Below are 25,207 nucleotides of genomic sequence, written 5' to 3' on the forward strand. Positions count from 1 at the left end.
CCTGACTTGGAAATATATCGCTGTTCCTTCACTGTCGCTGGGTCAAAATCCTGGAACTCCCTCCCTAATAGCACTATAGGTGTACCTACATGACATGGACTGCAGTGGTTCAAGAAGGCAGCTCACCACCACCTTCTCAAGGGCAATTGGGGATGGGCAATAAATGCTGGCCCAGTCAGCAATGCCCACATTCCATGAATGAATGAAATAGCACAATTTCTTTATCCCTCTCCTCTTTTTAAAACTCTGTAAAACAATCTTTGTAGTCAAGTTTTTGACACTTGTCCGAATATCTCCTTATGTGGTTTGTTGTCAAATCTTGCTTGTTAACATTTCTGGGCGTTATATAAATGCCAGTTGCTACAGTGAGTTTACTCCACAAGTTATTGGGTAATGTTAGACCAGAAAGTATCTTGTCTTAAATTTAAAGTTGTCAAGTGAACTCAGACCAAACATATTGTTTGCTGTGGCATCTTGAGTTTCCAGCCATTCGGTGTGTGTTTTACTGACCTGCAGTGACCTGTTTCTACAGTTTATCGATCCATCAGTAATGAAATGTTGAATTTTGAGGAGGAGCATCTTGCAAAACGGGCTCGACAGAGTCATACAGACAACGGGTAGGGAATCTGGGATTTCTGAGATCCGTGCGCATTAATACTGGAATGTGACATGGTTTGGTGATTGTAATCTTGTGGCGCTTGTTTTATATTCTGAATTGTTCCAGTTGTTGTTTTTCTGTCCCTCCTATACCCCCCAGTGACCCTTTTGGGGTCGAATGCCACTGGCGTCAGTTGCCCACTGTCCATCAGGGGTCTAACCCTTGGATAGGAGTGTCACTGGCATATTCTAACCTGATGTCAAAATTCAACAATTCCACTTCATTTGATTAATAAGTTAGAGAATATTGTACCAGTAACTTGAATACTTCAGCAAGGGATAAAAGATTTGCATCTCCCATCTCTTGTATTGAAACATCAATCGCAGAACACATACAAATCTCATGCACCCACACCAACTGTCAACTGGTCAGCTCACAACTACAACCTTGGACAACTTGAGATAAATGTCCAATCTCCTGAATCCATCCTGCAGCACCTTGCACAGGAGATGAGTCCACAGAGGTGTCCCAACTCTTTGGCGGACCTCGGCATCTTGTACTATATTGTTCTACAGACAGTAGAAACTGCTCTCACCGCCCGGCGCTGTCTCCGCCCGGCGCTGTCTCCGCCCGGCGCTGTCTCCGCCCGGCGCTGTCTCCGCCCGGCGCTGTCTCCGCCCGGCGCTGTCTCCGCCCGGCGCTGTCTCCGCCCGGCGCTCTCTCCGCCCGGCGCTGTCTCCGCCCGGCGCTGTCTCCGCCCGGCGCTGTCTCCGCCCGGCGCTCTCTCCGCCCGGCGCTCTCTCCGCCCGGCGCTCTCTCCGCCCGACGCTCTCTCCGCCCGACGCTCTCTCCGCCCGACGCTCTCTCCGCCCGACGCTCTCTCCGCCCGACGCTCTCTCCGCCCGACGCTCTCACCGCTTGACGCTTTCTTTGTTCTTTTGTTAGCCCAAACAACAATTTCACTTTGTGCTATCTGAAGCAATTTGATACAATTCTGGTGTTTGTTGCCTACAGGACTAATAGTTAATTCCAACACCAGTTGTCTTCTCTTGCTTAGCCTGCTTATTCTGAAGAGCTGTTTTAGACACATGCTGTAACTTGTTTACTCATTAAGTTACCAGACTTTCTGCTGATGTCATTATCCTAACACAAGTAATTTTATACTAAAACCCTTAAAACCCACAATGTGCGTTGCAGGCGAGTCTGTCTAATTCTGTCTTAAGTATTGCTAAAAAAGAGTCATGTTGAAGCTTTTAATCTTGCATTCATCAGGACACTTGGCAAGAATACCAATATGAGGTGAAAACAACAATTTATACTGTTTGTGAAGGGAGTGCTGAATGGTTGGCAAATGGACTCTGATTGGTAGAGATGTTGCCATGGAGAATACACCAACTCATGGTGATTGACAGTTAAATGCCGAGCGTTGTTTGAAATTTAAACCAGGCAGCTTGACCCAGCAAATGGCTGTCACTTAACTTGTTTAGCTGGAACAGGCGCAATGTGTGGACATGTTCCTTCTGCAAAGAACAGGGCCCCTGTGTAATAATATATGTAGCTTCCAGAACACGCAAATGAGCCACACTGTGAGCCTGACTGACAATCTTAAGTTGAGCGCCAGTGTTATTCTGAGGATTAATCAGCAAATGTCCAATCGCAGAATCACATTTTATGTTGGACACTGTGTTTTGAGATTTGCAAGCATGGGCTGGTTGGATACGGTGTGTACCCTGCCGGTTGTGAACAGCAGCTGGGACATGCTGTTTGATATGATCTGCCAGTCTTTGGGATGTACGACCTACAGACTTAGCATCACACAGGCACTGAAGCTCATATACCACATTATTCATTTGTGTGGTAGGCAGAACGTCTTTTTGGCTTGACAGCCACATCCTGTTAGTGGTGAATCCCACTACTGTTACTATGCTGCAGCGTGAAACAGCTAGCTTCACCTGTTGCTCCAATTTTTCAGATACCTTGCCAGACACCTACCCAGGGTAATCTGAGGGAGACTGGACACTTTTCAGGGCCGAAAGTAACGGCCTTAGGCCCGTTCATGAGCTTGCGTAATATGCAGTGTGAAATGATCTGATCACTGTGGCCATTATCCCGCAAGATGTGTTTGATGTGCCCTATTTCAGCATCAAGCTTGCACGATGAGCAAATGGATCAGGCCCTATTTACAAGGTTGCTGATAAGATCCATCTTATAATGCAGGGGACTGTAAAAACCCCAATGTGTGTACTAACCAGTGAAGGTAGGCTTGCAGTAGAACATGGTAGAGAACCCCCTGGCAGTTTTCTCAACTAGTTATGTCAAGGAAGTATCTAACCCCGTGCTGTACCTGTCCTGGGAGTGTTTGATGGGGACAGTGTAGAGGGAGCTTTACTCTGTATCTAACCCCGTGCTGTACCTGTCCTGGGAGTGTTTGATGGGGACAGTATAGAGGGAGCTTTACTCTGTATCTAACCCCGTGCTAATGCCCTAATGGATTGTCTGCCTTAATTGCTCTTCAATCCATGACAACTTCTATTTTGCAGTGGGGACCCGGCCTCTGATTCGTCTGACAGTGAGGATTACCCAGAATACCCGGTAGGTTGATTCGGATTTAATGATCAATTATTTGACGTGATTTCCAGATTAGTGTCAGCCTTTGCTCAGTGAGACCTGCTTGCCTGAAGCTGTGGAGGGTGGAGGGGGCAGAGGGAATGTGTGGAGGGAATCGGTAAGTCAGGGGAGTGGAGGGAGCAGTTGGAGGGGGCAGCGGGAGGGAGGGTGGAGGGGATTGGTAAATCGGGGGAGTGGAGGGAGCAGTCGGAGGGGGCAGCGGGAGGGAGGGTGGAGGGGATTGGTAAATCGGGGGAGTGGAGGGAGCAGTCGGAGGGGGCAGCGGGAGGGAGGGTAGAGGGAATCGCTAGGTTGTTGGGTGGAGGGAGCAGCGGGAGGGAGGGTAGAGGGAATCGCTAGGTTGTTGGGTGGAGGGGGCAGCGGGAGGGAGGGTGGAGGGAATCGCTAGGTTGTTGGGTGGGGGGGGCAGCGGGAGGGAGGGTGGAGGGGGCAGCGGGAGGGAGGGTGGAGGGGGCAGCGGGAGGGAGGGTGGAGGGAATCGCTAAAGTGTTGGGTGGAGGCGATAGTGAGGGTATGGAGGAGGCAGCGGTGGGGGGAGTGTGGAGGGAATTGGTAAATTGCTATGGGCGGTGGAGGCAGCGGGGGTTATAGAGGGGGCAGCGGTGGGGGGAGTGTGGAGGGGGCGGTGGAGGGAGTGTGGAGGGGGCGGTGAGGGAGTGTGGAGGGGGCGGTGAGGGAGTGTGGAGGGGGCGGTGAGGGAGTGTGGAGGGGGCGGTGAGGGAGTGTGGAGGGGGCGGTGAGGGAGTGTGGAGGGGGCGGTGAGGGAGTGTGGAGGGGGCGGTGAGGGAGTGTGGAGGGGGCGGTGAGGGAGTGTGGAGGGGGCGGTGAGGGAGTGTGGAGGGGGCGGTGAGGGAGTGTGGAGGGGGCGGCGGGGGAGTGTGGAGGGGGCGGCGGGGGAGTGTGGAGGGGGCGGCGGGGGAGTGTGGAGGGGGCGGCGGGGGAGTGTGGAGGGGGCGGCGGGGGAGTGTGGAGGGGGCGGCGGGGGAGTGTGGAGGGGGCGGCGGGGGAGTGTGGAGGGGGCGGCGGGGGAGTGTGGAGGGGGCGGCGGGGGAGTGTGGAGGGGGCGGCGGGGGAGTGTGGAGGGGGCGGCGGGGGAGTGTGGAGGGGGCGGCGGGGGAGTGTGGAGGGGGCGGCGGGGGAGTGTGGAGGGGGCGGCGGGGGAGTGTGGAGGGGGCGGCGGGGGAGTGTGGAGGGGGCGGCGGGGGAGTGTGGAGGGGGCGGCGGGGGAGTGTGGAGGGGGCGGCGGGGGAGTGTGGAGGGGGCGGCGGGGGGAGTGTGGAGGGGGCGGCGGGGGAGTGTGGAGGGGGCGGCGGGGGAGTGTGGAGGGGCGGCGGGGGAGTGTGGAGGGGCGGCGGGGGAGTGTGGAGGGGGCGGCGGGGGAGTGTGGAGGGGGCGGCGGGGGAGTGTGGAGGGGGCGGCGGGGGAGTGTGGAGGGGGCGGCGAGGGAGTGTGGAGGGGGCGGCGAGGGAGTGTGGCGGGGCGGCGAGGGAGTGTGGAGGGGGCGGCGAGGGAGTGTGGCGGGAATGGGTTGGCCGTTGGGGTGGCGCTGTGTGAATGGGATGGGTTTGTTGGCTCCTGATGTGGCTCCCTGGCTGTGGGACGTGGTTTGGTGGGTCGGGGTTTGGTGGCTCCCTGGCCGTGGTTCGGGGTTTGATGGCTCCCTGGCCGTGGGTCAGGGTTTGTTGGCTCCCTGGCCGTGGGTCGGGGTTTGTTGGCTCCCTGGCCGTGGGTCGGGGTTTGTTGGCTCCCTGGCCGTGGGTCGGGGTTTGATGGCTCCCTGGCCGTGGGACGGGGTTTGATGGCTCCCTGGCCGTGGTTCGGGGTTTGATGGCTCCCTGGCCGTGGGTCGGGGTTTGTTGGCTCCCTGGCCGTGGGTCGGGGTTTGATGGCTCCCTGGCCGTGGGTCGGGGTTTGATGGCTCCCTGGCCGTGGGTCGGGGTTTGTTGGCTCCCTGGCCGTGGGTCGGGGTTTGGTGGGTCGGGGTTTGGTGGGTCATGGCCATGGGTCGGGGTTTGGTGGGTCGGGGTTTGGTGGGTCGGGGTTTGGTGGGTCGGGGTTTGGTGGGTCGGGGTTTGGTGGGTCGGGGTTTGGTGGGTCGGGGTTTGGTGGGTCGGGGTTTGGTGGGTCGGGGTTTGGTGGGTCGGGGTTTGGTGGGTCGGGGTTTGGTGGGTCGGGGTTTGGTGGGTCGGGGTTTGGTGGGTCGGGGTTTGGTGGGTCGGGGTTTGGTGGGTCGGGGTTTGGTGGGTCGGGGTTTGGTGGGTCGGGGTTTGGTGGGTCGGGGTTTGGTGGGTCGGGGTTTGGTGGGTCGGGGTTTGGTGGGTCGGGGTTTGGTGGGTCGGGGTTTGGTGGGTCGGGGTTTGGTGGGTCGGGGTTTGGTGGGTCGGGGTTTGGTGGGTCGGGGTTTGGTGGGTCGGGGTTTGGTGGGTCGGGGTTTGGTGGGTCGGGGTTTGGTGGGTCGGGGTTTGGTGGATCCGGGTTTGTTGGCTCCCTGGCCGTGGGTCGGTGTTTGGTGGGTCGGTGTTTGGTGGGTCGGGGTTTGGTGGGTCGGGGTTTGGTGGGTCGGGGTTTGGTGGGTCGGGGTTTGGTGGGTCGGGGTTTGGTGGGTCGGGGTTTGTTGGCTCCCTGGCCGTGGGTCAGGGTTTGTTGACTCCCTGGTCGTGGGTCGGGGTTTGTTGGCTCCCTGGCCGTGGGTCGGTGTTTGGTGGGTCGGGGTTTGTTGTCTCCCTGGCCGTGGGTCGGGGTTTGGTGGGTCCGGGTTTGTTGGCTCCCTGACCGTGGGTCGGGGTTTGGTGGGTCGGGGTTTGGTGGCTCCCTGGCCGTGGGTCGGGGTTTGGTGGGTCGGGGTTTGTTGGCTCCCTGGCCGTGGGTCGGGGTTTGGTGGGTTCCTGGCCGTGGGTCGGGGTTTGTTGGCTTCCTGGCCGTGGGTCGGGGTTTGTTGGCTCCCTGGCCGTGGGTCTGGGTTTGTTGGCTCCCTGGCCGTGGGTCAGGGTTTGTTGGCTCCCTGGCCATGGGTCGGGGTTTGTTGGCTCCCTGGCCGTGGGTCGGGGTTTGGTGGGTTGGGGTTTGTTGGCTCCCTGGCCGTGGGTCGGGGTTTGGTGGGTCGGGGTTTGGTGGGTCGGGTTTGGGGGGTCGGGGTTTGGGGGGTCGGGGTTTGGGGGGTCGGAGTTTGGGGGGTCGGGGTTTGGGGGGTCGGGGTTTGGGGGTCGGGGTTTGGGGGTTTGGGGTTTGGTGGGTCGGGGTTTGGTGGCTCTCTGGCCGTGGGTCGGGATTCGTTGGCTCCCTGGCCGTGGGTCGGGGTTCGTTGGCTCCCTGGCCGTGGGTCGGGGTTTGGTGCGTCGGGGTTTGTTGGTTCCCTGGCCGTGGGAGGGGTTTGTTGGCTCCCTGGCCGTGGGATGGGGTTTGTTGGCTCCCTGGCCGTGGGTCGGGGTTTGTTGGCTCCCTGGCCGTGGGTCGGGGTTTGTTGGCTCCCTGGCCGTGGGTCGGGGTTTGGTGGGTCGGGGTTTGTTGGCTCCCTGGCCGTGGGTCGGGGTTTGGTGGGTCGGGGTTTGTTGGCTCCCTGGCCGTGGGTCGGGGTTTGGTGGTTAGGGGTTTGTTGGCTCCCTGGCCGTGGGATGGGGTCTGTTGGCTCCCTGGCCGTGGGATGGGGTTTATTGGCTCCCTGGCCGTGGGTCGGTGTTTGTTGTCTCCCTGGCCGTAGGTCGGGGTTTGGTGTGTCGGGGTTTGGTGGGTTGGGGTTTGTTGGCTCCCTGGCCGTTGGTCGGGGTTTGGTGGGTCGGGGTTTGGTGGGTCGGGGTTTGGTGGGTCGGGGTTTGGTGGGTCGGGGTTTGGTGGGTCGGGGTTTGGTGGGTCGGGGTTTGGTGGGTCGGGGTTTGGTGGGTCGGGGTTTGGTGGGTCGGGGTTTGGTGGGTCGGGGTTTGGTGGGTCGGGGTTTGGTGGGTCGGGGTTTGGTGGGTCGGGGTTTGGTGGGTCGGGGTTTGGTGGGTCGGGGTTTGGTGGCTCCCTGGCCGTGGGTCGGGGTGTGGTGGGTCGGGGTGTGGTGGGTCGGGGTGTGGTGGGTCGGGGTGTGGTGGGTCGGGGTGTGGTGGGTCGGGGTGTGGTGGGTCGGGGTGTGGTGGGTCGGGGTGTGGTGGGTCGGGGTGTGGTGGGTCGGGGTGTGGTGGGTCGGGGTGTGGTGGGTCCGGGTTTGTTGGCTCCCTGGCCGTGGGTCGGGGTTTGGTGGGTCGTGGTTTGGTGGGTCGGGGTTTGTTGGCTCCCTGGCCGTGGGTCGGGGTTTGTTGACTCCCTGGCCGTGGGTCGGGGTTTGTTGGCTCCCTGGCCGTGGCTCGGAGTTTGTTGGGTCGGGGTTTGTTGGCTCCCTGGCCGTGGGTTGGGGTTTGGTTTGTCTGGGTTTGTTGGCTCCCTGGCCGTTGGTCGGGGTTTGGTGGGTCGTGGTTTGGTGGCTCCCTGGCCATGGGTCGGGATTTGGTGGGTCGGGGTTTGTTGGGTTGGGGTTTGGTGGGTCCCTGGCCATGGGTCGGGGTTTGTTGGCACCCTGGCCATGGGTCGGGGTTTGGTGGGTTGGGGTTTTGTGGCTCCCGGGCCGTGGGTCGGGGTTTGTTGGCTCCCTGGCCGTGGGTCGGGGTTTGTTGTCTCCCTGGCCGTGGGTTGGGATTTGTTGTCTCCCTGGCCGTGGGTCGGGGTTTGTTGGCTCCCTGGCCGTGGGTCGGGGTTTGTTGGCTCCCTGGCCGTGGGTCGGGGTTTGTTGGCTCCCTGGCCGTGGGTCGGGGTTTGTTGGCTCCCTGGCCGTGGGTCGGGGTTTGTTGGCTCCCTGGCCGTGGGTCGGGGTTTGTTGGCTCCCTGGCCGTGGGTCGGGGTTTGTTGGCTCCCTGGCCGTGGTTCGGGGTTTGTTGGCTCCCTGGCCGTGGGTCGGGGTTTGTTGGCTCCCTGGCCGTGGGTCGGGGTTTGTTGTCTCCCTGGCCGTGGGTCGGTGTTTGTTGGCTCCCTGGCCGTGGGTCGGGGTTTGGTGGGTCGGGGTTTGGTGGGTCGGGGTTTGGTGGGTCGGGGTTTGGTGGGTCGGGGTTTGGTGGCTCCCTGGCCGTGGGTCGGGATTTGGTGGGTCGGGGTTTGTTGGATCCCTGGCCGTGGGTCGGGGTTTGGTGGGTCGGGCTTTGGTGGGTCGGGGTTTGGTGGATCCGGGTTTGTTGGCTCCCTGGCCGTGGGTCGGTGTTTGGTGGGTCGGGGTTTGGTGGGTCGGGGTTTGGTGGGTCGGGGTTTGGTGGGTCGGGGTTTGGTGGGTCGGGGTTTGGTGGGTCGGGGTTTGGTGGGTCGGGGTTTGTTGGCTCCCTGGCCGTGGGTCGGGGTTTGTTGGCTCCCTGGCCGTGGGTCGGGGTTTGTTGACTCCCTGGTCGTGGGTCGGGGTTTGTTGGCTCCCTGGCCGTGGGTCGGTGTTTGGTGGGTCGGGGTTTGTTGTCTCCCTGGCCGTGGGTCGGGGTTTGGTGGGTCCGGGTTTGTTGGCTCCCTGACCGTGGGTCGGGGTTTGGTGGGTCGGGGTTTGGTGGCTCCCTGGCCGTGGGTCGGGGTTTGGTGGGTCGGGGTTTGTTGGCTCCCTGGCCGTGGGTCGGGGTTTGGTGGGTTCCTGGCCGTGGGTCGGGGTTTGTTGGCTTCCTGGCCGTGGGTCGGGGTTTGTTGGCTCCCTGGCCGTGGGTCGGGGTTTGTTGGCTCCCTGGCCGTGGGTCAGGGTTTGTTGGCTCCCTGGCCATGGGTCGGGGTTTGTTGGCTCCCTGGCCGTGGGTCGGGGTTTGGTGGGTTGGGGTTTGTTGGCTCCCTGGCCGTGGGTCGGGGTTTGGTGGGTCGGGGTTTGGTGGGTCGGGGTTTGGTGGGTCGGGTTTGGGGGGTCGGGGTTTGGGGGGTCGGGGTTTGGGGGGTCGGGGTTTGGGGGGTCGGGGTTTGGGGGGTCGGGGTTTGGGGGGTCGGGGTTTGGGGGTCGGGGTTTGGGGGTTTGGGGTTTGGTGGGTCGGGGTTTGGTGGCTCTCTGGCCGTGGGTCGGGATTCGTTGGCTCCCTGGCCGTGGGTCGGGGTTCGTTGGCTCCCTGGCCGTGGGTCGGGGTTTGGTGCGTCGGGGTTTGTTGGTTCCCTGGCCGTGGGAGGGGTTTGTTGGCTCCCTGGCCGTGGGATGGGGTTTGTTGGCTCCCTGGCCGTGGGTCGGGGTTTGTTGGCTCCCTGGCCGTGGGTCGGGGTTTGTTGGCTCCCTGGCCGTGGGTCGGGGTTTGGTGGGTCGGGGTTTGTTGGCTCCCTGGCCGTGGGTCGGGGTTTGGTGGGTCGGGGTTTGTTGGCTCCCTGGCCGTGGGTCGGGGTTTGGTGGTTAGGGGTTTGTTGGCTCCCTGGCCGTGGGATGGGGTCTGTTGGCTCCCTGGCCGTGGGATGGGGTTTATTGGCTCCCTGGCCGTGGGTCGGTGTTTGTTGTCTCCCTGGCCGTAGGTCGGGGTTTGGTGTGTCGGGGTTTGGTGGGTTGGGGTTTGGTGGGTCGGGGTTTGGTGGGTCGGGGTTTGGTGGGTCGGGGTTTGGTGGGTCGGGGTTTGGTGGGTCGGGGTTTGGTGGGTCGGGGTTTGGTGGGTCGGGGTTTGGTGGGTCGGGGTTTGGTGGGTCGGGGTTTGGTGGGTCGGGGTTTGGTGGGTCGGGGTTTGGTGGGTCGGGGTTTGGTGGGTCGGGGTTTGGTGGCTCCCTGGCCGTGGGTCGGGGTGTGGTGGGTCGGGGTGTGGTGGGTCGGGGTGTGGTGGGTCGGGGTGTGGTGGGTCGGGGTGTGGTGGGTCGGGGTGTGGTGGGTCGGGGTGTGGTGGGTCGGGGTGTGGTGGGTCGGGGTGTGGTGGGTCGGGGTGTGGTGGGTCGGGGTGTGGTGGGTCTGGGTTTGTTGGCTCCCTGGCCGTGGGTCGGGGTTTGGTGGGTCGTGGTTTGGTGGGTCGGGGTTTGTTGGCTCCCTGGCCGTGGGTCGGGGTTTGTTGACTCCCTGGCCGTGGGTCGGGGTTTGTTGGCTCCCTGGCCGTGGCTCGGAGTTTGTTGGGTCGGGGTTTGTTGGCTCCCTGGCCGTGGGTTGGGGTTTGGTTTGTCTGGGTTTGTTGGCTCCCTGGCCGTGGGTCGGGGTTTGGTGGGTCGTGGTTTGGTGGCTCCCTGGCCATGGGTCGGGATTTGGTGGGTCGGGGTTTGTTGGGTTGGGGTTTGGTGGGTCCCTGGCCATGGGTCGGGGTTTGTTGGCACCCTGGCCATGGGTCGGGGTTTGGTGGGTTGGGGTTTTGTGGCTCCCGGGCCGTGGGTCGGGGTTTGTTGGCTCCCTGGCCGTGGGTCGGGGTTTGTTGTCTCCCTGGCCGTGGGTTGGGATTTGTTGTCTCCCTGGCCGTGGGTCGGGGTTTGTTGGCTCCCTGGCCGTGGGTCGGGGTTTGTTGGCTCCCTGGCCGTGGGTCGGGGTTTGTTGGCTCCCTGGCCGTGGGTCGGGGTTTGTTGGCTCCCTGGCCGTGGGTCGGGGTTTGTTGGCTCCCTGGCCGTGGGTCGGGGTTTGTTGGCTCCCTGGCCGTGGGTCGGGGTTTGTTGGCTCCCTGGCCGTGGGTCGGGGTTTGTTGGCTCCCTGGCCGTGGGTCGGGGTTTGTTGTCTCCCTGGCCGTGGGTCGGTGTTTGTTGGCTCCCTGGCCGTGGGTCGGGGTTTGGTGGGTCGGGGTTTGGTGGGTCGGGGTTTGGTGGGTCGGGGTTTGGTGGGTCGGGGTTTGGTGGCTCCCTGGCCGTGGGTCGGGATTTGGTGGGTCGGGGTTTGTTGGCTCCCTGGCCGTGGGTCGGGGTTTGGTGGGTCGGGCTTTGGTGGCTCCCTGGTCGTGGTTTGGTGGGTCGGGGTTTGGTGGGTCGGGGTTTGGTGGGTCGGGGTTTGGTGGGTCGGGGTTTGGTGGGTCGGGGTTTGGTGGGTCGGGGTTTGGTGGGTCGGGGTTTGGTGGGTCGGGGTTTGGTGGGTCGGGGTTTGTTGGCTCCCTGGCCGTGGGTCGGGGTTTGGTGGGTTGGGGTTTGGTGGATCGGGGTTTGTTGGCTCCCTGGCCGTGGGTCGGGGTTTGTTGGCTCCCTGGCCATGGGTCGGTGTTTGGTGGGTCGGGGTTTGTTGGCTCCCTGGCCGTGGGTCGGGGTTTGTCGGGTCGGGGTTTGTCGGGTCGGGGTTTGTCGGGTCGGGGTTTGTCGGGTCGGGGTTTGTCGGGTCGGGGTTTGTCGGGTCGGGGTTTGTCGGGTCGGGGTTTGTCGGGTCGGGGTTTGTCGGGTCGGGGTTTGTCGGGTCGGGGTTTGTTGGCTCCCTGGCCGTGGGTCGGGTTTTGTTGGCTCCCTGGCCGTGGGTCGTGGTTTGGTGGGTCCCTGGCCGTGGGTCGGGGTTTGGTGGGTCGGGGTTTGGTGGGTCGGGGTTTGGTGTGTCAGGGTTTGTTGGCTGCCTGGCCGTGGGTCAGGGTTTGGTGGGTCGGGGTTTGTTGGGTCAGGGTTTGTTGGCTCCCTGGCCGTGGGTCGGGGTTTGGTGGCTCCCTGGCCGTGGGTCGGGGTTTGGTGGCTCCCTGGCCCTGGGTCGGGGTTTGGTGGCTCCGTGGCCGTGGGTCAGGGTTTGGTGGGTCGGGTTTTGTTGGGTCGGGGTTTGTTGGCTCCCTGGCCGTGGGTCGGGGTTTGTTGGCTCCCTGACCGTGGGTCGGGGTTTGTTGGCTCCCTGGCCGTGGGTCAGGGTTCACTCTGACTGAATGACCACCACCTACGACTGAGTGATGTTTTATGTTTCCTTCATCCGCAGTTGACCAATCAGCTGAACTCCTCATTGCTGAGTCTCTATCGGAAAACCAACCCAGAGCCCACCTCCCCTTGGCCAGCCAAGAAAATGCCAGAGGGTGACAGCACAGACAGGCGGGCAGGCACAGGGACTGTTGGTCAGTCGGGAGGGACCCTGGGAGGTACAGGGCTGCCTGTGGGCGGTTGGTTTATAGACAGATCTTCAGGACTTCGTCACTCAGAGGGTGGTGTCGTCAATGAGAGAGAAACTGCACAGAGTTCTGAGGTAACAAGCCCATTTCTCCCAAACCAGTGAATACAATTTGTTATTTTTACCAAAAGAAATAAGGATTGAAATAATCCTGAAATTTCTGTAGCTGTGTGTTTCCTGCCCAGCCTTCTGTCTATTGTGGTTGCAGCTTTTAGCTCCACTGCAGGACTCCGGCACACAGACTGACTGGCCGGCTTAGCGAGAGTCTGCCCTTGGACTGGTGTTAAAGCCATTCGTATCCTGCTGGATGGTAAAGATCTTGTCTTTATTCTGGTTTTGTCTTCTATGGTCCAAGAGGGCAGGGATTGTAAAGTTTGCAAAGGATAAAGTAGCTCCGAAGGGAAAGGTACGAGTTAATGGGCTTTCAATAGCGGGCCAGAACGTGCCCTTTATAAGCAGGATGGATAATCATGGACTTTCTTTTCCTGGTACCTGGTAATTTACCTTATGATCCAATTTGGGACCAACAGCATAGGAAAGAATAGCAAAGAGATTCTGGGAAACTTGGAGCTAAAGTAAAGAACAGGAGCACAAAGATTATAATCTCTGGGTTATTACCTGAACCATTGTACAAATGGGCAGAGGTATAAGCAGATCAGGGAGGTGAACACATGACTGAAGGAAAGATACGGAAAGGAGGGCTCTATTCATGGGACACCAGCACCAGTGCTGGGGAGGGGAGGGGGCCGCGGGGAGGGGAGTCCCGGTGAAAGGATGAATCGGGTGGTCATGAGGAATTTAAACTTGTTAGTGGCTGGGCCAGGGCTCAGGTGGAAAAGGTGGTATAAATAATAGTTTGGAAGGAAGGAGAGAAATTGTGCTTTAGGTACTACAGGTCAAGGGAAAATGAAAACATTTGGTGATTAAACCAGGAGACAGAAATAAGAAATGTGTGAGTGAAACATCAGAGTTGAAGGACAGGCTTAGACTCTGGTCCAAATAAATGTTCCACGTGTAAACATGAGGTCTTGTGGTCCCTATCTCTGGGCCACAAGCTCCCAGTTCAAGTCCCATTTCAGGACTTGCTGTCCATGGAAGGTACATTCATAACGCGGCCAAACAGGCTGATTATCGAGCTGTAAATCCTTCCAGTGTGCCTGGTGGCCGGCACCAAGAGTTCCCTGGTCCGCCAAACATAACCATGGGCCGATGAAATGGTCACCATTACCCTCTCAGCAGCGGGATATGTAAACACACAGATATCGGGAAAATTGAAAGAATTACTGCCACAAATTCAACTTTACTGAGACATGGGTGCAAGACAGTCAGTCTGAGAGGGAAAGAGCAGAAAGAGAAATATCAAGGGGATGAGACAAAGTCAACGTGTATTTATGAAAGGGAAATCATTTTTGGCAAACCTACTGGAGTTTTTTTGAGGATGTAACTAGTAGAATAGATAAGGGAGAATCAGTGGATGTGGAGTACTTGGACTTTCAGAAAGCTTTTGATGAAGTCCCACATAAGAAGTTAGTGTGTAAAATTAAAGCACATGGGATTGGAGGCAGTATGGATTGAGAATTGGTTAGCAGACAGGAAGCAGAGTAGGGTCTTTTTCCAGAGTGGCAGGTGGTGACTAGTGGGTACTGCAGGGATTGGTGCTTGGGCCCCAGCTATTCACAATGTATATCAATGACTTATGAGGGAACAAAAAGTAATATTTCCAAATTTGCTGACAACACAAAACTTGGTGGGAATGGGAGCGATGAGGAGGGTGCTAAGAGGTTTCAAGGTGATTTAGACAGGTTGAGTGAGTGGGCAAGTACATGGCAGATGCAGTATAATGTGGATAGATGTGAAGTTATCCACTTCTGTAGGAAAGACAGAATGGCAGAGTATTATTTAAATGGTGATAGATTGGGAAATAATGATGTACAAAGGGACCTGGGTGTCCTTGTGCACCAACCACTGAAAGCAAGCATGAAGGAGCAGCAATCAGTTAAGAAGGCAAAAGGTCTATTGGCCTTCATTGTGAGAGGACCTGAGTACAGGAGCAAGGATGTCTTACTGCAGCTGTACAGGGCCCTGGAGAGACCACACCTGGAGAATTGTGTACAGTTTTGGTCTCCTGACCTAAGAAAGGATATACTTGCCACAGAGGGAGAGCAGTGAAAGTTCACCAGACTGATTCCTGGGGTGGCAGTACTATTGTATGAGGAGAGATTGGGCCAACTGGACCTGTATTCATTGGAGTTTAGAAGAATGAGAGGGGATCTCATTGAAATATATAAAATTCTGACAGGGCTGGACAGACTGGGTGCAGGGATGGTATTCCCTCTGGCTGGGGCGGGAGGGGGTCTAGAACAAGGGATCACAGTCTCAGGATATGGGGTAGACCATTTAGGACTGAGATGAGGAGAAACCTGTTCACTCAGAGGGTGGTGAGCTTGTGGAATTCTCTACCACAGAAGGCTGTGGAGGCCAAGTCACTGAATATATTTAAGAAGGAAATAGATTTCTAGACTCTAAAGATGTCAAGGGGTATTGGGAGAGTGCGAGTATGGCATTGAGCTAGAGGATCAGCCATGATCATATTGAATGGTGGGGCAGGCTTGAAGGACTGAATGACCTACTCCTGCTCCTATTTTCTATGTTTCTGGTTATAAGGACTACCGGAACAAAGAGGAAAATGGGAAAGAGGGAGGGTCAGCCTTTGTGATTAAGAATGAAACCGCTTCATTGATGAGAGAGGATCGAATGAGCGATAAGCAAGCAGCGGAGGCTATGGCTGGTACTTAGAAATACAAAAGGATTTGGCTCGTGGGAGGTGTGCAGAGACCTCCTGGTTATTGCTGTAGAACTGGTGGATTACTGGGATATGAATAGAGCGATTAGACAGATGTGTCATCAAGACAGAGTGGTTTTGAAGGGAGATTTTAACTCTTAAATAGTTTGGAATAAGTAGTTGTCAGAAAAGCAGTGAAGTTGTTGAGTATGTGCAGAGTAGTTTTCTGCAGCAGCCTGTCTTAGAACCAACAAGGAGGCAGGCCATATTCTATTTTCTCCTGAGCAATGAGCCATTTAGTTCACAACCTAACAGTACGTCATTTATCTCATAGCAATGATAATATGATTCAGGTCAATGTCGTATTTGAAAAGGAGAAATGTGAAACAGCTAAATCGCAGATTTGGGTACAGCTGATTTCAATCTGATAGACTGTCCACCGTAAACTGGGTAAATCTGTTAATGGGGAAAATGTTCGAAAAAGAATGAAAAGTGATACAGAACCAGTTTATTCCACAAGGGGGCAGCAGTTCTACTTGCCAAAGGAAGACATCCATGGGCAAATGAAAAGGTAAGAAATATAAAACAAAAAGCAAAAAATAGCACAGATGCTTGTGAATAGGTAAGGTAAAGTGACAAAGCAGATAGTAAGAGCAACAGTAACGGGCATATATATAAAAAAACTTGAAAGGAATATTGAAATTAATGCAAATCTTTACAATTACATTAGGAAAAGCAATGTGGGCCCCTTTAAAACTAGCAGCAGTGATATTGTCAGTGAAAGGAAGAAATGGTGTGCATGCTGAATAGTTACTCAGGATCAGTATTGACAGCAAAGGAAGAGGTCAGAATAACACACATCCCAAGGAAGTTAACATTGAATCAGGGACAGGAATTCAGCAAAATAACAGAAATTGAGAAATTCATGGTCTCAGAGAGCGACAATTCCCAGGGATAAAGGGATTGGATCCTAGGGTTTTAAAGGAGTAAAATGAGAACATTCTGGATGCTCGAATTACAATCGCCCAGGCTTTCAGTTTGGGAATTGTTCCTTTAGGTGGTAAGATTATGTATATCCCTCAAGGATAAACCTTCTGTTTTGGGGCTTTAACTCTTTAGTGTACTCACTAAGGTTTAGATGAATGGATAGAAAGTCATGTATCCAAATTTGTAAAGGCAAGGTAGGCAGCATTGTAAGCAGTGTTACTGGAATTAACTCAGCCCCTCCTGGTAACAGCTCTTCTCTCGTTCCCCCCACCGTATCCCCAGGGCCTGCCACATTGCTTGAGGCTGGGGGTTGAGTGAGGAGTTTGAGCTACAAATAAAGGCTGTTGTATTCTGTTACAGAGAACGGAAGACTCGCATGTGGATCGTTGTGTGAGAAAGAGAAGGAGATTGAAGAAGGGGAAGCAACGAGATGGAGCAGAGTCACAGGATGTGGATGGTCAGATAGAGTCATCCATACTGAACAGGAAAGGTGTGTTAGTAAAGCTGAGGACAGTTTAACCCTCCCTCAAAGCGGCTGCAGCAGACATTGCAGGCACACCAGTAACACCAATCTGTGCGCTCCTCAATGGCACCAACCCTCTGTCCTGCTGTGTCTGCTTCCCCTCGTTCCATCATCTATCCCTTCCTCACTCTCCCTTTGCCTGCTTCCAGTTAACCCAGCTCTTCATCAGCTGCCGCACCGCCCCCCCCCAAAACGGCCTCACCTGACCCCTCTTCATACACCCACCCCCCAGCCCAGCACAGCCCCTGGGCCTAACCTCTCCTTGCTTGGTCCCTCTCGCCATCCCCATGCCCTTGGAGCTGTCCCTTTCTTTCCTCCTGCCTGCCTGTTCCTCTCGCCCTCTACCTCCCTCCTCCTGCTGCCGCACTCACTCTTTACTCTTTTTTTCCAGTTGGGAGGAAAGGCTTTGAGTTGCAGCATTCAACGGTGAAGTTTGAAGATGTTGGTGGCAGTGAGGAAACTCTGAAGGTAAAGAGCAGCCGGGTAGACCAGATCTGACGATCTATAGAGTGTCGCGGGGCTGGGTTGTCCAGTCGTGATGATCTATAGGGTGTATGTGCAGCCGGGTAGCCCAGTCATAGTGATCTATAGGGTGTCTGTGCAGCTGGGTAGCCCAGTCGCGGTGATCTAAAGGGTGTCTGTGCAGCCGAGTAGTCCAATCGTGATGATCTATACTGTGTCTGTGCAGCCAGGTAGCCCGGCTCTGACGATCTATAGGGTGTCTGTGCAGCCGAGTAGCCCAGTCGTGGTGATCTATAGGGTGTCTGTGCAGCCGAGTAGCCCAGTCGTTGTGATCTATAGGGTGTCTGTGCAGCCGGGTAGCCCAGTTGTGATGATCTATAGGGTGCCTGTGCAGCTGGGTAGCCCGGTCGTGGCGACCTATAGGGTGTCTGTGCAGACGAGTAGCCCAGTCGTGATGATCTATAGGGTGTCTGCAGCCGGGCAGCCCAGTCGTGATTATCTATAGGGTGTCTCTGCAGCCAGGTAGCCAAGTTGTGATGATCTATAGGGTGTCTGTGCAGCTGGGTAGCCCGGTCGTGGCGACCTATAGGGTGTCTGTGCAGCTGGGTAGTCCGGTTTTGACGATCTATAGGGTGTCCGTGCAGCTGGATAGTCCAGTCGTGACGATCTATAGGATGTGCGTGCAGCTAGGTAGTCCAGTCGTGACGATCTGTAGGATGTCCGTGCAGATGGGTAATCGGGTCGTGACAATCTGTAGGGTGTCCGTGCAGATGGGTAGTCTGGTCGTGACGATCTGTAGGGTGTCCGTGCAGATGGGTAGTCCAGTCGTGACGATCTGTAGGGTGTCTGTGCAGATGGGTAGTCCGGTCGTGATTATCTGTAGGGTGTCCGTGCAGATGGGTAGTCCAGTCGTGACGATCTGTAGGGTGTCCGTGCAGATGGATAGTCCAGTCGTGCAGATGGGTAGTCTGGTCGTGACGATCTGTAGGGTGTCCGTGCAGATGGGTAGTCTGGTCGTGACGATCTGTAGGGTGTCCGTGCAGATGGGTAGTCTGGTCGTGACGATCTGTAGGGTGTCCGTGCAGATGGGTAGTCTGGTCGTGACGATCTGTAGGGTGTCCGTGCAGATGGGTAGTCCAGTAGTGATTATCTGTAGGGTGTCCGTGCAGATGGGTAGTCTGGTTGTGATTATCTGTAGGGTGTCCGTGCAGATGGGTAGTCTGGTCGTGACGATCTGTAGGGTGTCCGTGCAGATGGGTAGTCCAGTCGTGACGATCTGTAGGGTGTCCGTGCAGATGGGTAGTCCAGTCGCGATTATCTGTAGGGTGTCCGTGCAAATGGGTAGTCTGGTTGTGACGATCTGTAGGGTGTCCGTGCAGATGGGTAGTCTGGTCGTGACGATCTGTAGGGTGTCCGTGCAGATGGGTAGTCTGGTCGTGATGATCTGTAGGGTGTTCGTGCAGATGGGTAGTCTGGTCGTGATTATCTGTAGGGTGTCCGTGCAGATGGGTAGTCTGGTCGTGATTATCTGTAGGGTGTCCGTGCAGATGGGTAGTCTGGTCGTGACAATCTGTAGGGTGTCCGTGCAGATGGGTAGTCCAGTCGTGACAATCTGTAGGGTGTCCATACAGATGGGTAGTCCAGTCGTGAGGATCTATAGGGTGTCCGTGCAGATGGGTAGTCCAGTTGAGTTGATCTATAGGGTGTCCGTGCAGTTGGGTAGTCCAGTCGTGACGATATGTAGGGTGTCCATACAGACGGATAGTCTGGTCATGACGATCTGTAGGGTGTCCGTGCAGGTGGGTAGTCCAGTCGTGATTATCTGTAGGGTTTCCGTGCAGATGGGTAGTCCAGTCGTGACGATCTGTAGGGTGTCCGTGCCGATGGGTAGTCTGGTCGTGATTATCTGTAGGGTGTCCGTGCAGATGGGTAGTCTGGTCGTGACGATCTGTAGGGTGTCCATACAGATGGGTAGTCCAGTCGTGATTATCTGTAGGGTGTCCGTGCAGATGGGTAGTCTGGTCGTGACGATCTGTAGGGTGTCCATACAGATGGGTAGTCCAGTCGTGACGATCTGTAGGGTGTCCGTGCAGATGGGTAGTCTGGTCGTGACGATCTGTAGGGTGTCCGTGCAGATGGGTAGTCCAGTCGTGACGATCTGTAGGGTGTCCGTGCAGATGGGTAGTCCAGTCGTGATTATCTGTAGGGTGTCCGTGCAGATGGGTAGTCTGGTCGTGACAATCTGTAGGGTGTCCGTGCAGATGGGTAGTCTGGTCATGACGATCTGTAGGGTGTCCGTGCAGATGGGTAGTCCAGTCGTGACAATCTGTAGGGTGTCCATACAGATGGATAGTCTGGTCGTGACGATCTGTAGGGTGTCCGTGCAGATGGGTAGTCCAGTCGTGATTATCTGTAGGGTGTCCGTGAAGATGGGTAGTCTGGTCGTGACGATCTGTAGGGTGTCCGTGCAGATGGGTAGTCTGGTCGTGACGATCTGTAGGGTGTCCGTGCAGATGGGTAGTCCAGTCGTGACGATCTGTAGGGTGTCCGTGCAGATGGGTAGTCCAGTCGCGATTATCTGTAGGGTGTCCGTGCAAATGGGTAGTCTGGTTGTGACGATCTGTAGGGTGTCCGTGCAGATGGGTAGTCTGGTCGTGACGATCTGTAGGGTGTCCGTGCAGATGGGTAGTCTGGTCGTGACGATCTGTAGGGTGTTCGTGCAGATGGGTAGTCTGGTCGTGACGATCTGTAGGGTGTCCGTGCAGATGGGTAGTCTGGTCGTGATTATCTGTAGGGTGTCCGTGCAGATGGGTAGTCTGGTCGTGACAATCTGTAGGGTGTCCGTGCAGATGGGTAGTCCAGTCGTGACAATCTGTAGGGTGTCCATACAGATGGGTGGTCCAGTCGTGAGGATCTATAGGGTGTCCGTGCAGATGGGTAGTCCAGTTGAGTTGATCTATAGGGTGTCTGTGCAGATGGGTAGTCCAGTCGTGACGATCTGTAGGGTGTCCGTGCAGATGGGTAGTCTGGTCGTGACGATCTGTAGGGTGTCCGTGCAGATGGGTAGTCTGGTCGTGATTATCTGTAGGGTGTCCGTGCAGATGGGTAGTCTGGTCGTGATTATCTGTAGGGTGTCCCTGCAGATGGGTAGTCCAGTCGTGACGATCTGTAGGGTGTCCGTGCAGATGGGTAGTCCAGTCGTGACGATCTGTAGGTTGTCCGTGCAGATGGGTAGTCTGGTCGTGATTATCTGTAGGGTGTCCATACAGATGGATAGTCTGGTCATGACGATCTGTAGGGTGTCCGTGCAGATGGGTAGTCTGGTTGTGATTATCTGTAGGGTGTCCGTGCAGACGGGTAGTCTGGTTGTGATTATCTGTAGGGTGTCCGTGCAGATGGGTAGTCTGGTTGTGATTATCTGTAGGGTGTCCGTGCAGCTAGGTAGTCCAGTCGTGACGATCTGTAGGGTGTCCGTGCAGATGGGTAGTCCAGTCGTGATTATCTGTAGGGTGTCTGTGCAGATGGGTAGTCTGGTCGTGACGATCTGTAGGGTGTCCATACAGATGGGTAGTCCAGTCGTGACGATCTGTAGGGTGTCCGTGCAGATGTGTAGTCTGGTCGTGACGATCTGTAGGGTGTCCGTGCAGATGGGTAGTCCAGTCGTGACGATCTGTAGGGTGTCCGTGCAGATGGGTAGTCCAGTCGTGATTATCTGTAGGGTGTCTGTGCAGATGGGTAGTCTGGTCGTGACGATCTGTAGGGTGTCCGTGCAGATGGGTAGTCCAGTCGTGACGATCTGTAGGGTGTCCGTGCAGATGGGTAGTCTGGTCGTGACAATCTGTAGGGTGTCCGTGCAGATGGGTAGTCTGGTCGTGACAATCTGTAGGGTGTCCGTGCAGATGGGTAGTCTGGTCATGACGATCTGTAGGGTGTCCGTGCAGATGGGTAGTCCAGTAGTGACAATCTGTAGGGTGTCCATACAGATGGTTAGTCTGGTCGTGAAGATCTGTAGGGTGTCCGTGCAGATGGGTAGTCCAGTCGTGATTATCTGTAGGGTGTCCGTGCAGATGGGTAGTCTGGTCGTGACGATCTGTAGGGTGTCCGTGCAGATGGGTAGTCTGGTCGTGATTATCTGTAGGGTGTCCGTGCAGATGGGTAGTCTGGTCGTGACGATCTGTAGGGTGTCCGTGCAGGTGGGTAGACCAGTCGTGACGATCTGTAGGGTGTCCGTGCAGATGGGTAGTCCAGTCGTGACGATCTATAGGGTGTCTGTGCAGATGGGTAGTCCAGTCGTGACGATCTGTAGGGTGTCAGTGCAGATGGGTAGTCTGGTCGTGACGATCTGTAGGGTGTCCGTGCAGATGGGTAGTCTGGTCGTGATTATCTGTAGGGTGTCCCTGCAGATGGGTAGTCCAGTCGTGACGATCTGTAGGGTGTCCGTGCAGATGGGTAGTCCAGTCGTGACGATCTGTAGGTTGTCCGTGCAGATGGGTAGTCTGGTCGTGATTATCTGTAGGGTGTCCATACAGATGGATAGTCTGGTCATGACGATCTGTAGGGTGTCCGTGCAGATGGGTAGTCTGGTTGTGATTATCTGTAGGGTGTCCGTGCAGATGGGTAGTCTGGTTGTGATTATCTGTAGGGTGTCCGTGCAGATGGGTAGTCTGGTTGTGATTATCTGTAGGGTGTCCGTGCAGCTAGGTAGTCCAGTCGTGACAATCTGTAGGGTGTCCATACAGATGGGTAGTCCTGTCGTGACAATCTGTAGGGTGTCCGTGCAGATGGGTAGTCCAGTTGTGATGATCTATAGGGTGTCAGTGCAGCTGGATGGTCCAGTCGTGACGATCTATAGGGTGTCTGTGCAGATGGGTAGTCCAGTTGAGTTGATCTATAGGGTGTCCGTGCAGATGAGTAGTCCAGTCGTGACAATCTGTAGGGTGTCCGTGCAGATGGGTAATCGGGTCGTGACGATCTGTAGGGTGTCCGTGCCGATGGGTAATCGGGTCGTGACGATCTCTAGGGTGTCCATACAGATGGGTAGTCCAGTCGTGATTATCTGTAGGGTGTCCGTGCAGATGGGTAGTCCAGTCGTGACGATCTATAGGGTGTCTGTGCAGATGGGTAGTCCAGTTGAGTTGATCTATAGGGTGTCCGTGCAGATGAGTAGTCCAGTCGTGACAATCTGTAGGGTGTCCGTGCAGATGGGTAGTCTGGTCGTGACAATCTGTAGGGTGTCCGTGCAGATGGGTAGTCTGGTCGTGATTATCTGTAGGGTGTCCGTGCAGGTGGGTAGTCTGGTTGTGACGACCTGTAGGGTGTCCATACAGATGGGTAGTCCAGTCGTGATTATCTGTAGGGTGTCCGTGCAGATGGGTAGTCTGGTCGTGACGATCTGTAGGGTGTCCGTGCAGATGGGTAGTCTGGTCGTGACGATCTGTAGGGTGTCCATACAAATGGATAGTCTGGTCATGACGATCTGTAGGGTGTCCGTGCAGATGGGTAGTCCAGTCGTGACGATCTATAGGGTGTCTGTGCAGATGGGTAGTCCAGTCGTGACGATCTGTAGGGTGTCCGTGCAGATGGGTAGTCTGGTCGTGACGATCTGTAGGGTGTCCGTGCAGATGGGTAGTCTGGTCGTGATTATCTGTAGGGTGTCCGTGCAGATGGGTAGTCTGGTCGTGATTATCTGTATGGTGTCCCTGCAGATGGGTAGTCCAGTCGTGACGATCTGTAGGGTGTCCGTGCAGATGGGTAGTCCAGTCGTGACGATCTGTAGGTTGTCCGTGCAGATGGGTAGTCTGGTCGTGATTATCTGTAGGGTGTCCATACAGATGGATAGTCTGGTCGTGACGAACTCTAGGGTGTCCGTGCAGATGGGTAGTCCAGTCGTGATTATCTGTAGGGTGTCCATACAGATGGATAGTCTGGTCATGACGATCTGTAGGGTGTCCGTGCAGATGGGTAGTCCAGTCGTGACGATCTACAGGGTGTCTGTGCAGATGGGTAGTCCAGTCGTGACGATCTGTAGGGTGTCCGTGCAGATGGGTAGTCCAGTTGAGTTGATCTATAGGGTGTCCGTGCAGATGAGTAGTCCAGTCGTGACAATCTGTAGGGTGTCCGTGCAGATGGGTAATCGGGTCGTGACGATCTGTAGGGTGTCCGTCCAGATGGGTACTCCAGTCGTGACGATCTGTAGGGTGTCCGTGCAGATGGGTAGTCCAGTCGTGACGATCTGTAGGGTGTCCGTGCAGATGGGTAGTCCAGTCGTGACGATCTGTAGGGTGTCCGTGCAGGTGGGTAGTCCAGTCGTGAAGATCTGTAGGGTGTCCGTGCAGATGGGTAGTCCAGTCGTGACGATCTGTAGGGTGTCCGTGCAGATGGGTAGTCCAGTCGTGACGAACTATAGGGTGTCTGTGCAGATGGGTGGTCCAGTCGTGACGATCTGTAGGGTGTCCGTGCAGATGGGTAGTCTAGTCGTGACAATCTGTAGGGTGTCCATACAGATGTGTGGTCCAGTCGTGACAATCTGTAGGGTGTCCGTGCAGATGGGTAGTCCAGTTGTGATGATCTATACGGTGTCCGTGCAGCTGGATAGTCCAGTCGTGACGATCTATAGGGTGTCTTTGCAGATGGGTAGTCCAGTTGAGTTGATCTATAGGCTGTCCGTGCAGATGAGTAGTCCAGTCGTGACGATTTGTAGGGTGTCCGTGCAAATGGGTAGTCTGGTTGTGACGATCTGTAGGGTGTACGTGCAGATGGGTAGTCTGGTCGTGATTATCTGTAGGGTGTCCGTGCAGATGGGTAGTCTGGTCGTGACGATCTGTAGGGTGTCCGTGCAGATGGGTAGTCTGGTCGTGATTATCTGTAGGGTGTCCGTGCAGATGGGTAGTCTGGTCGTGATTATCTGTAGGGTGTCCGTGCAGATGGGTAGTCCAATCGTGACGATCTATAGGGTGTCCATGCAGATGGGTAGTCCAGTCGTGACGATCTGTAGGGTGTCCGTGCAGAAGGGTAGTCCAGTCGTGACGATCTGTAGGGTGTCCGTGCAGATGGGTAGTCCAGTCGTTACAATCTGTTGGGTGTCCGTGCAGATGGGTAGTCCAGTCGTGACGATCTGTAGGGTGTCCGTGCAGATGGGTAGTCCAGTCGTGATTTCCTGTAGGGTGTCCGTGCAGATGGGTAGTCTGGCCGTGACAATCTGTAGAGTGTCCGTGCAGATGGGTACTCTGGTCGCGACTATCAGTAGGGTGTCCGTGCAGATGGGTAGTCCAGTCGTGATTATCTGTAGGGTGTCCGTGCAGATGGGTTGTCTGGCCGTGACAATCTGTAGGGTGTCCGTGCAGATGGGTAGTCTGGTCGTGACGATCAGTAGTGTGTCCGTGCAGATGGGTAGTCCAGTCGTGACAATCTGTAGGGTGTCCGTGCAGATGGGTAGTCCAGTCGTGACAATCTGTAGGGTGTCCGTGCAGATGGGTAGTCCAGTCGTTACAATCTGTTTGGTGTCCGTGCAGATGGGTAGTCCAGTCGTGACGATCTGTAGGGTGTCCGTGCAGATGGGTAGTCCAGTCGTGATTATCTGTAGGGTGTCCGTGCAGATGGGCAGTCTGGCCGTGACAATCTGTAGGGTGTCCGTGCAAATGGGTAGTCTGGTCGCGACGATCAGTAGGGTGTCCGTGCAGATGGGTAGTCTGGCCGTGACAATCTGTAGGGTGTCCGTGCAGATGGGTAGTCCAGTTGTGACAATCTGTAGGGTGTCCGTGCAGATGGGTAGTCCAGTCGTTACAATCTGTTGGGTGTCCGTGCAGATGGGTAGTCCAGTCGTGACGATCTGTAGGGTGTCCGTGCAGATGGGTAGTCCAGTCGTGATTATCTGTAGGGTGTCTGTGCAGATGGGTAGTCTGGCCGTGACAATCTGTAGGGTGTCCGTGCAGATGGGTAGTCTGGTCGCGACTATCAGTAGGGAGTCCGTGCAGATGGGTAGTCCAGTCGTGATTATCTGTAGGGTGTCCGTGCAGATGGGTTGTCTGGCCGTAACAATCTGTAGGGTGTCCGTGCAGATGGGCAGTCTGGTCGTGACGATCAGTAGTGTGTCCGTGCAGATGGGTAGTCCAGTCGTGACAATCTGTAGGGTGTCCGTGCAGATGGGTAGTCCAGTCGTGACAATCTGTAGGGTGTCCGTGCAGATGGGCAGTCTGGCCGTGATTATCTGTAGGGTGTCCGTGCAGATGGGCAGTCTGGCCGTGACAATCTGTAGGCTGGCCGTGCAAA

At 56.3% G+C, this 25,207-nt stretch overlaps 1 protein-coding gene across 1 annotated transcript in view; it reads left to right on the plus strand.

Moving 5' to 3' along the window:
* Positions 1 to 25,207, plus strand: part of nvl (nuclear VCP like) — a 287,895-nt gene that overhangs the window by 9,674 nt on the left and 253,014 nt on the right. Inside the window, exons 5-9 of the mRNA XM_041188172.1 lie at positions 533 to 617; positions 3,139 to 3,190; positions 12,000 to 12,260; positions 16,315 to 16,444; positions 16,869 to 16,945. Coding sequence (XP_041044106.1) covers positions 533 to 617; positions 3,139 to 3,190; positions 12,000 to 12,260; positions 16,315 to 16,444; positions 16,869 to 16,945 — 605 coding nt within the window. The remainder of the gene's footprint in view (positions 1 to 532; positions 618 to 3,138; positions 3,191 to 11,999; positions 12,261 to 16,314; positions 16,445 to 16,868; positions 16,946 to 25,207) is intronic.

This window comes from Carcharodon carcharias, chromosome 5, assembly GCF_017639515.1.
Source record: "Carcharodon carcharias isolate sCarCar2 chromosome 5, sCarCar2.pri, whole genome shotgun sequence".
In the NCBI taxonomy this organism is placed as follows: Eukaryota; Metazoa; Chordata; class Chondrichthyes; order Lamniformes; family Lamnidae; genus Carcharodon; species Carcharodon carcharias.